Here is a 16,065-nt window from a genome sequence, read left to right on the forward strand (position 1 = left end):
AAAAAAAAAAAAAAAAAAAAAAAAAAAAAAAAAAAAAAAAAAAAAAAAAAGGAGGGAATAAGAAAAAATAACTCCACAAACAAATGAAAAGTCTAAATCAAGTTTAAACAGGGTTTTGATTAATAATTATTAACAAGGAAGTTTATAAATTTTTTTTATTTACACTTTTCCTTCATGCATCTCCACCAAAGCCTTTCCTCAAGCTAAACCCTAGTTTATTAACAACTAAACATTAGAGATTTTGTCTCTAATCAACTTTCTGCTAGGGAAAAAAAAAGCCAGTAGGATAAAACCACCCTCAAAGTTTTTATCGAGGAATATAATTAGCTCAGTAATGTGACAGTGTCACATAGCGTGCTAAGGCAAGTATTATGTAGCCAGTAAAGGTCTATCTTATACCATTAACATTTACAGTTGGAAGCACGAGATGGCTGCAATTGAAGTGCTGCACCCAGCAAAGGCTAGATGCTGACTTGATACCTTGTTGTCTGACAGTGTGAGACAGTCAAATAGCTCCTTACTTCATCACTATTTGACAGCATAATATTAATGCTAGGTAGCAACACATGGCTGTTTTGCAGGAGCTTAGCACCAAATACAGAGAAGAATTTCATGGAACAGTTTTGAGATTGCAGGCTTCGCTTATTAGCAGAGAAGTAGGGATGGAAAGTGTCTGGCAGTTACAAAATCAGACAGAAATCAAAAGGATCTCTGTTACATCATACACTGCTGACCCACATACTACACATCACTGGACAAACTGAGCAGCTTCTTATTCTCACAGAAAGTGGAAAGAGACAGCACAAGTTGCATCTGTGCAAGAGAACCAGGACCTGGGGGCAAGAGGACCAGACCCTGCTACACATTGTCACAGTCAGGAACCACAGCCCACAGAAGGTGGCTGCACTTGTATGTGGTGCTGGTCTTTGATGGGTACTTGGTGCTGTTCTCAAAGATCTGATTACAGAAATAAAATATATAAAAAAAATCTACCTCTAACATCTCTAATTAAGAAAGAGACCTTTAACCTCAAGTGTTAAAACCTCTGCTGAAAAGTGGAGTTCTGAGCAGCTCCAGGTTGTGCACAATTCGGGTTTTGCAACTCAATTGAGATTAATAATTCAGAACACAGGAGAATCACGCCTGGTGGAAAAAATGCATATGGAAACACTAGTGAGGAGAAACAACAGTCCACTCCGATGGACTTTGGGCTTCCAGACTGCAAATACCTCAGCAACATTTCTTTTGTTTTCCCCCCTTATACAGAAAAAAATGGAATGTAGAGTGATCGATAAAATATACATGCAAAATTCAGGAAAGCAGAAGCTTGCAGTAGGAATGGTTTAGCTGCCCACTTGACATAGCTGTTGATACCCTACATTATCATTTCCTGCCTCGTTCTCTTACCCAAATGCTGTCATTCCTATCAGCTCCATCTTGAGTATCAAGTCATCCTCCTCCACATGCTGGTCTGAGCAACACCTATAGAATCAATGAAGAAAGCAATCCATTCTTTTATCTCATTATTTTAACTATTTCACCAGGACTACTAAACTGCTCTTCACCTCTTTTCCTCGGGAACTGTCCTGTCCTCATCTTCAGGGCTGTAGCATCTTTTTATAGTTGCCTTCTGCTTCGGGATTTAATCAACTGACCCCCTTCACCCACTTCCCTCTTCCATGAAAGAGGATTGGACTTCCTCAAAAGGTCATTACTGTGTGTTCTTCCAAATCCCTCTTCAGGAGCCATTTCTGCTGTGGCGAGTACAGGGGTGCAGTAAACTCAACCCAGCTACACTCAGGGCAATGACAGAAAGTCACTGTTTTCAGCTATAGTCTTGAGTTTAAATATCATCCATTCCTTCCTGCAAGATGCTTGCCTGAGAAGGATTTGATCCACCACCAGGATTTACTCATATAGAATCTGCTGCCTAAAAGCTGTAAAGTAGTTATTCCCTGCGGAGAAACACCACCTGATGCACTGCGCCGTCAGCCATGTACAAAAATAATTCTATATGATGCCCCAAAGCATTTCCCAAACTGGAAAGGGATGTTGCACCCCGGAGACTGACACCTTTACTAAAACATTTGTCTAGTCAGTGATATAGCAGCTATGGGACAAACTCCTCCTCAGCATGGTTTGCCTGGATTTGCACCAGCTATAGATTTTCCCTCTTATCCTTTCAGATTGCAGCAGATGGTGAAGTTCCTACACCAGAGGCTGTTGATAGAATTTTAAAAGGCATCTCTTAACAACACATTGGAGCTGCACATTTAATCTGTGCTGCACCACCAAAAGGATCTTAAAAAAAGCTGGAGAACCCTTACAAAAACAGCACTGGCAGTTGCTGCAGCAGTGCTATCGAGGAGCCTCCTCAAAGCCCACAGGTTAATGAGAGCTGGCCTCCCAAACTGCCACCCAAATCGCTTCTCTCTGTGTAACCAACACTGCTGTCTAAGAGAAAAGGTATTTAATACTTTGTCCTGTGAGATACTAATCCAGCAAAATATCTGATGGAGATTTTAAGGGCCTACTTACGTACTTCTGTCTCATCTGGGTCCTTGGCTCATGTACAGTACAGTGGCCAAAACCAGAAATATTATTCCTTCTGCCTAGGACAGACCATCCAGACATATTAAACACCACTGTTTTCATAGATGGATCACTTCCATTAAACAGTTAATACAAGTCAGACATCAATACCACAAGTAGTTAAAGAAATTACAGTTACTGCATGTAGCCTCTTCCTTAAAGGTTAATTCCTAAAAGTGAGCTTCTGAGTTGGAAAAGCTGCTTGGCCAAAAGGCTAATATTGTCAATAGAAGGCCACCTAAGCCAAACATTACTGCATGTCCTAGCACTGAGGAAGGGGCCAATCATTTTGATTTAAACACAGCACTGTCTAAAGCGATCTAGAATCTAATGTGGGGAGCAGGAGGTCTGGGTATGCCAATCTGACTGGAAGATCAAGACTAATGTGAACAAAGCCCATGTTTAACTGAAGTCTGCTTTACAATTTAGTTGCAACACTTCAGAAAGCTCCGTCTCCAATCTCCAATTTCTTGCTCCACTATAATTAGAAGAAACTTCCTCGTTAACTTCTGTAGTGTCACAACAGTGCGGCTTCATGTGCCAGGAGGGAGGCTGTCAGAATTTCTTAATGAGGTACTTTCCTTGCATGCACAGCTAAATCCTACACTTCAATCATCTCCATCTTCTTCATTTTCTCACAGAGCACCAGAGATGTAATTCATCCTCGATAGCAAAAGATTGCATTTTTCTGATGTATAACTGGTCAAGCCAGATGAACAATTTATCATTATAGCAGCTAACATGAATTCTCTCTCCACTTTTGCTTTGATTTCAAGAACTGTCAGAAAACTAAAAGTTGACATTTTCCAGGAAGAAATCCATTAAAACTGTCACGTGTCAACTAAGACAAACTATTCAAACTACATTTTATAAAAAACCCCCTATACTGCATAGAGGTGGTTGTGAATGTAATTTCTTCAGAGACATTTTAAGAAAACATTCAGACAATAATCAAACAGAAAACAGAAAAAACAACAAAAAAAATTACAATCTTTCTTCTTCAAGGCAAACTGCCTATATGTATTATACTGTGGAAATTCTGTACTCACCTAAGTTTTTTCTTCAGCAATATCCACAGGGGTAAAATACAGGACTTGGGGGTCTCATTCAGGTCCTCCATTAAGGGGATTGTATTTTCCTGCAGATATCAGGAAAACAACTCAGAGGTTGATGGTAGAAACAGCAATGGCAATGATGGAATTTCAAGGTGATCTACAACACTATGTCATATAGAGAGATTTTTCAGAGGTCTATGGGGGTAGGTGAGGGACAACAGGACAGCCTCCTCTCAGTGAACATGGTGTCGGGGAGAAGTTCCTAAGATGTGGAGTAAAAAAGCAGTCATGCTTACCTTGGGGTGTTACTTTGCATACAGAAATCACCACAGCCAATTTGTGGCAACTATAGGCCACCCTGAACTGGACCTGAAGTCTTCCTAGCTCTGTTTTTTCCCTCTTACCTTTCTGCTTATCAATTTCTCAGAATTCCCTTTTCTTACCAGATAATCCTGAAACTTGTTAAGCATCAGGTTTACAACAGAGCAAATATTGCACCTTTCGGAAATTACTTTCTTCACACATGGGGACAAGAAGAATCTCTGTGCAATGGAACTGCCACTTCTGAAGCCCACAAGCTGAACTGGAGACTTGTGAGGTGTGTAGAAGGAGAAGGAGTGGTGGTGTCCCTGGTGATAAACAGGAGGAAATCAGCTAAGGTGCACTAAGTGCTGCTTCCTTTGCTGCCACAGGTACCAAAGTAGAAAGCAGTTAAAGGAAATAGGTGATGTGTATAAAATCTTAAAAATAGTTTGTCATTTCCAGCAGCCTGTGCAGTGTTTAGCTCAGCTGGACACGAATCTGTTCTCCTTAAATTAGTCCAAAATGGATTATAAGTTCAACTCAACAGCCCAACATAGAGGTCAACACAGCTCTTGGGACCTAATAGCTGCTGTTTAGGACAAGCAGAGCAGCTACCTCTTATAAATGATGTGAGGGAGAGGAACTGGTGATGACTTGTGAAGATGAAAAAAGAAAATCACAGAAAAAGGAAGTTCATGTGTCATTCAATTTTCATTAGAACAAAGCCATTCTATAGATTTACGGTCACTTTACTGCTGTTGAAAATAAACTGTAGTCGATGGGGTTATTGATGCATCGCGTAATAACAGATTTGTATATGACAGACTAGATTTCTTCTTGAACTATCCAGATTCTTATAGGAATCCAGACTTTAACAGAAAAAAATTCTGATAAGAATGGCAGTAAATTCTCTAAGAAATAAACTCAGCACATCTATGGCCTCTTTAATCAAGTAAATGGCTTTTCTTTGGCTGCTCACTGTTACCCCTATATGCCCCTCCAAGCTTTCAAAGAAATTCTGACATGGATTAGGACCACTCAAGCCAATCAGCCCTCATTACTATAGCAAATGGTTTTGATTTGGGGGCAGTAAATCTGGACGGCATGGATCAGATGTTCATACCGGGAATGAAGTGATAACCTTGGGAGTGGTGTCAGGACTCAGGATCCTGAGACTCTGCCAGCGAAAGCTCCGGTGCTCACGAGCAGCTGCAGAATTCCCAGAAATCCCCCCATGTGGCAGAGAAGGGAATTCTCCAGGGTTTGTCAATCCGTGTATTTTAAATCTTGCGTTGATGTCTCTGTCTGGCGAGGAATCCAGAATGAGGCACAGTTCTGTGGGAGCGCTGAAATGAAAGCTGGCTAATTCCTAATGCCCGGCAACAGAGGAGTGCTGCTGCTTTCAGAGCACATCGTGCCTTTCGCATCCCAAAGACACATCCAAACCACACTTTCCCACGCAGAGCCTGTACCCAGGCAGCAGCATCCCGAGGAAGAACACCCTGCTCCTCTCACACCTGCACGGGGATTTCTCTACCAGCACCACAGCTCGCTCTTCTCTCTCCCTGATCTGGCTCAGCCTTGGTCTCTCTGGCCTTACTTCTCATCCCTGTGATGACTCAGAGCAGGATTAGATCAGCTGAGTCACGCTGAGGTAAAACTCACAGGGGCAGGAGGCCCCATGTATTTGGCTGGCTTCGTCTCTCTGCAATTCCACGTGCCTTTGACACTTGGCACACATGGAAACGTTCATATACAGCAAATCCCTAATGTTCCCTCTTATAAAATAACCATTTGGGAAGACAGCTTGTTTAAAGATAAGCATACATATACTGGATTGATAAATGCCTCTGAGCTCTGACTGGGCCTTCCTTATCCAAACTGTTCATCTACAAAGCAAATCAAGGAACCAAGGTGGAACAATAAATCTATTTCAATAACCAAATCAAAAACAAAACCTAGTCCTACCATGGAATTTCACTCTATCCAATGATTTATTTTTCTAATCTAAATATTTTCAATACATTTAATAATTAGAATAACCGTAAAAAAATTAATCTACTTTGAAATGAAACTGACAGTGAAAAGCCAAAACACTTGACTTTCAAAAAAAGACAGACTTTTTTCCTGCATTTCTTCCTGTCTCTGCAGATGAAGCTATTCACTACATGAAAACTAAATTCAGTAATATTTTTCTCCTTCTTTTTTTTAAAAATTTCACCAAAATACATTTGTCTTGTTCCAGCTGACATCCAAAGACATATAAATAGAACATGCTACATAAAATAAGTTAGTGAGGAGCAGATAGGTCTTCTAGTGTCAGCAGACTTAATTTTGTTGGTATTACCATGGGACATGACGTCATCTTGCCATCAGCATCCATTACTACTAAGGATACAGCTTTTACTGACAGCTCCTCTATATTAGGGGCAGGGGAACTTTCACAACTGTTCTGTCACCGACTACCTTTCAAACAGGCTCATGAGATAATTCAGGTTGGAAGAGCCCTCAGGAGTTCTCACAGTCCAGCCTCCTGCTCAAAGTGTAATGACAATCTCTAAGGTATTGCCCAGGCATTTAATTAACGCTCCTTCATTTACCCTACATATATTTAATTATTCATGAGCAGTGCTGAAGTTACATTCAGAAATAGCTGTGATCACTATGTGGTATTTATTAGCAAGAATTCTTTCTGAAAGGCTGTCACAGTGTTAGGGGGTCTCATAAGCTTCCTTGACAACAAAGGTTTTCAGCAAAAAAATCCAGTAACTTGTTGTTTCTCTTCACAAATTTCCAGCAGTCTTGTGGCTTTTTTTTTTTTTTTTGTCTTGTTTTGTTTTTCTTTTTTCTGTGCTGACACAAAATAGTTTGTCCTGCTCTGTTTTTATCTTTCCCGGGCTTTCCCCTTCTGCGTTGATATCTCTAGGCCACAGAACATGTCTTGTGTGGGTCTCTGCCCCAGCTCTGTCATAAAGACACCAAAAAACTGTATCTTGCCATGTACCAACCAGTCAGTTCAATAACCAGATCTTAACCAGTTAATGTTGGGAAGGGAGTAGCAGCCTGTGTGATCCATTGATGGGGGAAGCAACAGGCAAGGACTTCCCAGAAAAGCTTGAATAAGTGATTTGGGACCTTTAAATTCAAAGTGCATTATTAAAGCCCACTCCCTACCACTATGCAAAGTACACGGTAGGGTCAGTGACAGAAACCCCTTTTTCCACTGTCTCAACAGTTCTATGTTCCTAAAAATGCTGCTCAATCCTTTCCTTTTTGGGATCACCTGTTACAGTCTAGTCTACCATCATCACCAAATATGCAATGAACAGACCCTGAGATGACGGGGGACAGAACTTCTCAGATATTCTTTTCTAGATCAGCCAGCTGATTTTCCAAGTTAATTTAACTGTTCAGCCATTAATTACTGAAGAAGCAGTTGATTTTGATGGGACCAGACTGCAGAGCCTTCCGGCAACTCTGGTTAGCAGTTCAGTGCAACTGCTAAGGGGGCCACCTATATTGTAAACTACGGCAGGGGACAGCACTGGAATGGTGGAGGGGTTTTGATCAATAGAAGTATGATGAAGTAAAAAGATGAAGTAAGGGTGCTTTTCTTCATATTTAAAAATTACGAGCAACATAAACACAGAAATAAAGTTAGTTTACGTCCTTGCTCATGATAAAACCCCCAGCTGTCTAGATATCAATCAGTGGAGTAACTTCTTCTACAGTGTAACTCAGGATGGGTAAGGTTTCTGTTATAAATAACTACAGCAAAATGAAAAAAAAAGGCCAAGTTTTGATGATTTTAAACTGAGAATGAGGTTTAGATATGTGATGGCATTTTAACAAGTTACAGGCTTTTTTTCCTCCCCAACTCTTTGCATAAAATTTTTCTTTTAGAAATCAAATTAATTTGAAGACTACCATAAATGCAAACGTCTCCATAGATACAGACAGGCTTACAACAGGAAAGGAAAGAGCATGGAATGGAAAACAGGAGAATAAGTTCAGAAATTTCACATACCAGAGACAAGGCAATACCATCCAGTTGCCTGTGGTACTGAATTTCTTTCACAAATGTTCTGTTCAATCCTAGGATAGAGTTAACTTCAACTGTCTCAGTCCTCTCAGTTTCCGAGACCAGACGATAAAAATATAAGACAGCTTCTGAGAACAAATAAATTGCATTAAAAACTTGCAGCATCTCTGAGAGAAGAGGAACAAGGGTCATAGTTTAACAGAGTGCAGAGCAACATTAAGATCTCAAATATATCTGTAACACCATCCAAAGACAAAACAAGCTTCCCAATCCAATACTATTTAACAAGCCAATTTAATGTCTCATGCCACCTTGTTTTACGGTTGGATTCATGTGGTCTGCCACCTGCACTAGATTATTTCCATTGGGAAAAATGTTTTTAAAATAATAGGGATCATATATTTAGCCATCAAGGACAGAGAAAAACATCCTAGTCGATCATATTATCCCCCAGAGAGAATCCCTGAGCTAAACTTGCTTTTACTGTTATAGTGGGTCCTTTTACATCAGTGTGGAGTTGGAGAGAGTTAAAAAGAGGAACATTTTCCCTCTGGCATTGCTGATCTCCTGCAAAGGCACAAGTCCAAGTGACGTACACACACCAGCAGCAGCCACTTTCCAGTGCATCCATCGCTGAATGCAGGATCATCATCGTTCCCTGTACTGCAACTGCCCTTCCTTAGAAATGACGAGTAAGCAGGTCACTAAAATACCCTCTAATGTGGACTATCTAACTGGGAAATGGGCTTTGACCTGCTGTTTTCCGTTTCTAAATATTTTGGGATTTGGAAAGTTCAGCCTGAAGCACACACTCCTCTCAGGCAGATCAGCTGTCACTCATAATACAAATCAAAAGATGACAGATGGCAGAATCTGCCCAGAAGTTCAATTCCTGCTAGGGTCACTCTGTCCATAGTGACCATTTTTCCATACTAACCACATCACTTTTTCGGCTCACCTCACCATAAGCAATTTTTACACACGAAAGCATATACATAGATGTGTATAAAATATTCATCTACCAACTATAAAATTTCCCTGGCCTAAAGATTTTCTACTAACAGATTTGTTTATGTGCACTGTGCCTTCTGACATTATTACATTTCCCACTGCCACATGAAAACTCAAAAAAAAAAAAAAATCAGAGCATCCTCATATTCATCCTTGTGCTGCTTGTTTTTCTGTAGAGGAAGCTGTGAAGCCTGCATGTGGAAGAAGAGCTGGATGAATATTTTGAAACGTATTTGTGTTAATATACTGATTAATTTCTCATGCAATAGATTTCAGTTGTGCTCTTGTGCAGCCTTCATACACTTATATCATGCAAAACAAGCTGGTAGAAAAGTTCACTGGCAGGAATGCCTGTAGAAATAGTACATTTTACAAAAATATTTAATGTAAGCAAATTTTCTATATATAATCTATACATATAAGTGTGTAAATATATGTAGTTTTTTCCCACAAAAAATTGACTCCTCCAGCAAGAGAAACAGAAATGTGGCTGAATACATATCCAGTCAAATCAGCTCATGTTTAACTTGCAGTTGCAGAGACCAGCAATAACATGTTCACAACCAGACGAGGAATAATGAATTATTATTGAAGTGAATAAACAAATAATTGCTGAATTACTACTACAGGCTGCAGACATATTAACTTACAAGTTATTTTCAAGGTAAGGAAGCTGTCAAAAGAAATGGGTCACTGTATGAAATTCATCCAGCTCTGCCTTGAATACTAAATATCCAGCACCATGTGTGTAATTTTCTGGAGTCCAAAGAGCAAAATCTGGAGGGCCTAATTGTACTTCTCTACTTCTTCAGCAGCAGCTTGTCTGTGCAAAGCCCTGTCCATAGAGTGTTTTTTGTTTTCCTTCCATGGTATCTCAAGTGTGTCTCAGTATTCTCTTGACGGAAATTATATTGCAATTATTTCAATCCTTCCAGTTGACAACTGGCTTGATCTCGAACATATTCACCTCCATTGGCTCAGTAACGCTGGCCTTGTTATTGATCCTCTTCTTGGCAGTTGTGGTTTCAGTCATCGCTGCCAATAAACGGGCGACCCAAGGGACCTACAGCCCCAGCCGGCAGGAAAAGGAGGGATCCCGGGTGGAGATGTGGAACATGGTGCAGCCTCCACCAATGGAAAGACTGATTTAGAAGACAGCAAAAGTACTCCTCAATCCTGGAAGATGGCTGAAAGGGGACAGTGTACATATGTTAGATACATTAATTTTCATTCAGATATCAGGAATGCTCATTATAAATATTGCAATGACTTTGGGCTTTCACTGTTTGCCTTTCGAGTTCAATAACACGAAAATTCTTTTAGCATTTAAGAGAACCAATGACATTTATCATTGCTTTGGACCAACCTGCCCAAGGACAATTTTTATTTGCACTAGAAACTCCAGCCTTGATAATCAGCAGTAGGCATTACAGAGAGTAATGGCTCCTGGGATACACGTAAGTGCCTGTCTTGGGCACAGCACATATAACAGTTCCTCATTCGTGCTCTCCTCTGACTGCCCAGGAATCACCGCTGCAGAAGATGATGCAGACAAATCAACCAAGCCTGTACAATAAAGACATTGTAATTCTGCTATCAAAGGGTTTAGTACTAGAGCCGTGCCTCAGCATACCTACTTCCATCTGTTAATCAGGGATTAAAAAGGAAGCTGTGCGAAAACTCTCCAAAATAAAAGCTTCAAATCAAATTGTTTTTCTTTCCTCCAGTTCTTTCACTTTATCTGCCATTCCTCCACCTTGTACCAAAACGAAGGTGAAATGAGTTTTTGTTTCCACAAAAGCCTGTATTTCTGTGAGTATAGATGACTCTATCCTAAAATATCCAGTGGGCACAACCCAACCTCTTAGGAGACACGGAATCTAAACATCCTAAACAAATTGTGTGCATCCACACTACCGCCTTTTTCCCATTACATTATTACCTGCTGGTCCCTTTTTGAAAATTATTGCTTCTCACACTGCAAACATGCATTGGTTGCCAAAAAGCATGCTTAGAAACATCTCCCAGAGCTCACAGAAAATAGCAGGAAAGAGACAGAAGTGGCCTACAGGTAAAACACTGGCTTGAAAATAATTACAGCAAAGCTGGTGCTTCTCCTGACACTCAGACTTCTCATATGATCATGGGAAAATAAATTTTTATGTCTCAATTTTCCTCTTTTAAAAGAGATAATCCCATTTAACTACCTCATAAACCTCAGCAGCACAAGGGTTGCTTTGTCGAAAAAGAAACAAATGCATAAAAGATAATGGAGAAGCCTGTAAGGTTGTAATGGGATAGACATTTACATAGATGTAATATAAATTACACTGAAAAATAATGGAATGAAATGGACATTTGATGCAAAGGAATCTTGTAATGAAAACAACATCTGAAAATGTAGGTTAATGGTTGGACTCAATGGTCTTAGAAGTGTTTTCCAGCCCTAACAATTGTACCAAATGTATGTGCCAAAAACACACCCAAGTTAAAGGGGTTTTGGGAATGTTGAGGGAAATTTTAGCCATAACTCAAGCAGGTTATTTTCAGATGGAGGCAAGAAATTAATGTACAAACATTGTTCCCACACAAACTTAACCCACAATAAAGAGGCGACAGAGCGAAAAGTCCATGACAGCATTTCCTTCTTCCTGCACTGAAGCTCACATGTTCCTGCAGTTGTGAAACATCCCAGACAGATAGATCAAGCCCCAGGTGATTATTACAGGAGTTGCATAATAGAGTATGCACATTCAATATCCAAGAATTTAACTCATCTTTTTAATTAATGATCAATTCATAATTCATTTTGAATGAGCCCCTTAAGGGATTACTGAAGATCAATGCCACTCACATTTATTTTTGTATAAGATGAATAGCAGTAACTATGATAGTAAGCACATTCAGGATTTTTTGCAGTCCTCACCAATATCTTTCAAAACAAGGGCCTACAGAAAACATGAGTAGATGGCTGGATTCACGCCAAGTTTAGAAGCACAGAATGTAGTCAGAGCAAAAATGCACAACAGATTTTATTCTAGCCCAATTTACAGCTTTACTACTGAAGCTTATTATATTAAATGCAATTGCTGTACAGCTGCAGTCTAAATTCAGAGAGTTCAAATGACAACTAAGGAAAGAATGGAAAAATAAGTTACTAAAATTATGACAAGAGAGAGCAAAAAATCAGGATAGATCTTTTCAAAACATATCTTCATGCAGTAGGTTTTAATTGAAACTTTTGATTTAACCCAGCTTTTGCCCTATGAGACACTGCTGAGGCATAATAAAGAATAACATGAAGTTAATTAGGTGTGATTATTTCTAGAAAGATACATAAACACTGGGGAAGAAAAAAGAAATTAACTCAAAGAGTGTACAGTTTGAGGCAGAAAATACCAACTAAAAGGGACAGAAAAGAACAGTGTGTGAGGACGAGAGACCACAAGAGAACCGAGAGCGATTACTGTGGACTCCTAAACACACGGCACAAAAAAGCTGCAAGAGACCCAAAGGCAAGGCCAACTCTGCCTAAAAAGTGGCCAAGTGGGCAGAGGCACAGGATGCTGTAGTAACATGAGGGCAAGCAGTGTGTGAGTGGAGAGGAGATGCAAGGCTGCAGGCTGGGCAGTGCTCGGGGACAGCAAGCTCTGAACACCAGGGCAAATGTGCAACTAAGGTACAAGTAGCAGAAGTAGCATTGAACTGATATAGTGGATACAGTGAAGACGCTTCCGCACACCTGATTTACCTTCTTTGTATTTTGATCAATAAGTTCAAAGGAGAAATAGAATTGATAGAGATCTCAGGGTGAGATCAGGCAGAGATGAAGAAAGAAAAACAGAAATTAGGTAATATCAGAAATAGCAGTAAAATGGTTATAATAAAGATCTGACTTTGAAGTTTGCCCTTCTTTGAACTAGATCACATCAGCAGGTCCCTTCCAGGCTAAATTATTATGTGATTCAAAGAAAAAGGACAAAAGAGAGAAAGCAGGTAGAGATGGAGGCAGTCTGAATGGAGAACTAACTTGAAGGAAAGTGTCACTGTTCCCAGAGAAACACAGAGCAAGAAAAAGGGAGTGGATGGAGAGTAAATCTGCTCTTCTCAGTGGTTTGACTTTCTGGGTGAAGTTACGGAGACAGTAGAAAAACAATCTGTACAGAGGCAGTAAAATATTCCAGAAAGTGTTGCCACAGAGAGAATCTATAGGGCTGAGCAAGATACCCAGGAGCGTGTGCAGAGTAAGGAAAAGGCAGACAAGATGAAAGCCTGAAGACTTTTTATACAGACCAAAGAGAGTTCTGGAGGAATATGATCCTAGAGAATTAAAAAGACACCCATAAAAGCATAACAAAGGGAAAGAAATCTCACAGTGAAATACAAGTGTGGTTTGTAGAAGGTAAGTCAAGGAGACAGAAGGCAGGGGGAAAACCTTTAAACTAAGATTAGAGTAAGTTGTGATTGCTGTCAGTCTCGGCAGAGAGGAAGCGATAAAAATAAGAGTGGTGGAAATTCACAGAAAAATGAGAGAAGAAAAGGAAATGAGAGTGAATGGCACTTGAGGGAGGTGGAGGCAAAAGCTGGATTGCAGCAAAGGTGAAGCTGGACTTTCAACAGCAATGAGACCGATAGGGAAGGGAGGGAGGATGATGGTGAGTTAGGAATGAGAATTGCCTACTGAAGCAGATCTGTGTAAGATAACTTAAAGCGAGCATGTTTTACTTCAAATAGGGATTAAAATGTGAAATATTCAAAACTCTATTTATGATCTTATACGAAACAAACAGGAAAAGGCCCAGAAGGCAACAAATGTCAGTTCCAAATACACTTTCTGAAAAGCTGAATTAATGAAGCAACATCCAAAGGCAGCAGGGAGGTAGATGCTGCAGCTGGAAATGCTCAATGGCAGCCTGGAGAAGCACAAAAGTCCCAAAGCTGTTGCCACATGAACATGCTACAGCGACCATGAAATGCGCTGTTAGGAAGACTGACCCTTCCAGGCTACATTTCAGCCAGGGAACAACAGTTAAAACAGGTGAGAACACATTACAGAGAATGTCTTATACCATCTTTGATGAAATTTAACCCACAGATTAAGACCAATATAGTAGATGTCAAACTATTTTCTGCTTCTCAGCCCAGGAGTATAATGAAATGTGTATAAAAGCACAGACATTCAGGGAGGACCAATAACATCTAGGAGTTGTGGAGAGCATTTGTGCTGCTATAAGGAAAAAAATACTGAAATTGGCTTCTGGTTCCCCAAAAAGCACTGCTAATCTCCAATAATGTAGAGATATCTCTATATAAAATATTGAAAAGAGTTCAAAATTTCATTTGTTTAATCTATTTGACTCAAAAGCTTCAAGGAAAACAAATTATTCATGATCACTTGCAACTTATCCCTTAAAGAAAAAAATGCTCAATATACTCCCAAACTTTACACATTTAAACTTTCTCTTCATGTCTAATAGCCTCACAAAAAAAGACAGGGTGCTATGTTAGAGCACACAATCTGCTCTGCACCAAACCCCTCAAGATACTCAGAAGCAGGGGAAGGATGAAACTTTCCTGCCTTTCATGGTCTATTCTCTTTTCCCTTGGAAAAAGGTGACATCCAGCCTGTGAAACAGCGAGCATTACCTTGCATTATGTGCCTTCACCATTTTATGTAAAGTTCACTGTTCCTTCTCTATATATACATAGTATTTTTATAGTTTAGATGCTGTATTCATATTACTATTTTGCTGTGTACAGGATCAAAATGACCAACGAATAAAGATTATATCGAGCCACATGCAGCCTGTATTTTTTTTTGCCTTATGGTATTATTTCATCATGCAATTACAAAGGAAATTATCCCCAGGCCAGAAGAATATTTAGAGTTTAAAAAGTCAAATTTGCATTTGGAATCAAGTGATCAAGAAACATTTCCCATGTTTGGAAATGAGATGAACATGCTTTGTGCTGTGGTTGAGGCTGCCAGCCTCAGCACTACAACATGCACCATCCTCTGTCCACATCCACACTGACCAACTACCAAGGTGGCACAAATCAACAGAGCTTCATGGAACTAATTTATACAAGCTGAGAAGCAGATGCTCTGTTTTTGAAATTACTGTTGTCTTTCCAACACTGTGGACAAGTGCAGGCAGAAAAACAGCAGAGCAGAAACAATTTTCTCCACTTAATATGTCCCATTTTTACGAGAGATTTTCTGCTCACTTCAAAAGTCTCTTTGTTACTTTTCAATAAAGATCAACAACCTCAGACACCACAAGTTCTACTGCCCCAAAGGCATCGGGCAGTTGTCACTGGAAGGGTCCCCTCAGACCAGTTCAGTTATCCCGGTGCTTACAGTTGCATTGCAAGCTCTTCTGCAGCCTGGCTGCATGACCACTGCCCAGGACACTTCCAGGTAAGACACTCCCTTTCCCAGGCCTCCAAAACTCACACCTCCTGGCCCTGGAGGAAGTGAGAAAGCATCTGGCCCATCCAGCTTTCAGCTCAATGAGAAGCTAAGCCACAGTTTACTGCTGTTGTCTACATCTGTAAGTCTGGCTAGTGACTATTGTTCAAACAGGTGCTAATTAATAATAAACATCATCTAAATTATAGTATTAAATAAAGAACACAGTAAATACAAATTTTTCAAATGGTCATAATTACATGCAGTCCTGCAGCAGAAAGCTTGTGTCCAGATAAGAGACAGAAAAGTCTTTTTCCCAGGCCAAAATTTCTCTGCTATGTTTTATTTAACATAAGCCCCAAGTCTCACTGAAGGAAAAACCTTACATGTGTAATGTCACATAACATCAGGGATCACGGATCAGAGGACTTTGGCCAAGTTCCTTTTCCTATGCTGTTCAATCATCTCTCAGCTAAAGAAAACTGACACCTCTGAAAATAATTCAAAAAAAAGAGCATCAGATTAGGCATTGTAACTCAATAAAGTTGAACAGCGAATAGCTGACAACACCAGAATTTTGCCTATTGCAAAACGTCACAGTTGAATGAATGGATGGGGTTTTCATGCCCCACTGAAGCATGCACAGGTTT

The 16,065-nt window shown here is 40.0% G+C and overlaps 1 protein-coding gene across 2 annotated transcripts in view; it reads left to right on the forward strand.

The window, feature by feature from the left end:
- Window positions 1-12,608, forward strand: part of CRB1 (crumbs cell polarity complex component 1) — a 96,301-nt gene extending 83,693 nt beyond the window's left edge. Inside the window, exon 12 of one of the 2 annotated variants that reach the window (XM_027880381.1) lies at window positions 9,939-12,608. In XM_027880381.1, the coding sequence (XP_027736182.1) occupies window positions 9,939-10,154 (216 nt within the window). In that variant the 3' untranslated portion in view covers window positions 10,155-12,608. The remainder of the gene's footprint in view (window positions 1-9,938) is intronic. The other variant, XM_027880382.1, reaches the window with a different exon arrangement.
- Window positions 12,609-16,065: the final 3,457 nt, after the last annotated feature.

Source organism: Empidonax traillii, unplaced genomic scaffold, assembly GCF_003031625.1.
Source record: "Empidonax traillii isolate 1590-97213 ecotype Southwest subspecies unplaced genomic scaffold, ASM303162v1 scaffold69:size3087049, whole genome shotgun sequence".
NCBI lineage: Eukaryota > Metazoa > Chordata > Aves > Passeriformes > Tyrannidae > Empidonax > Empidonax traillii.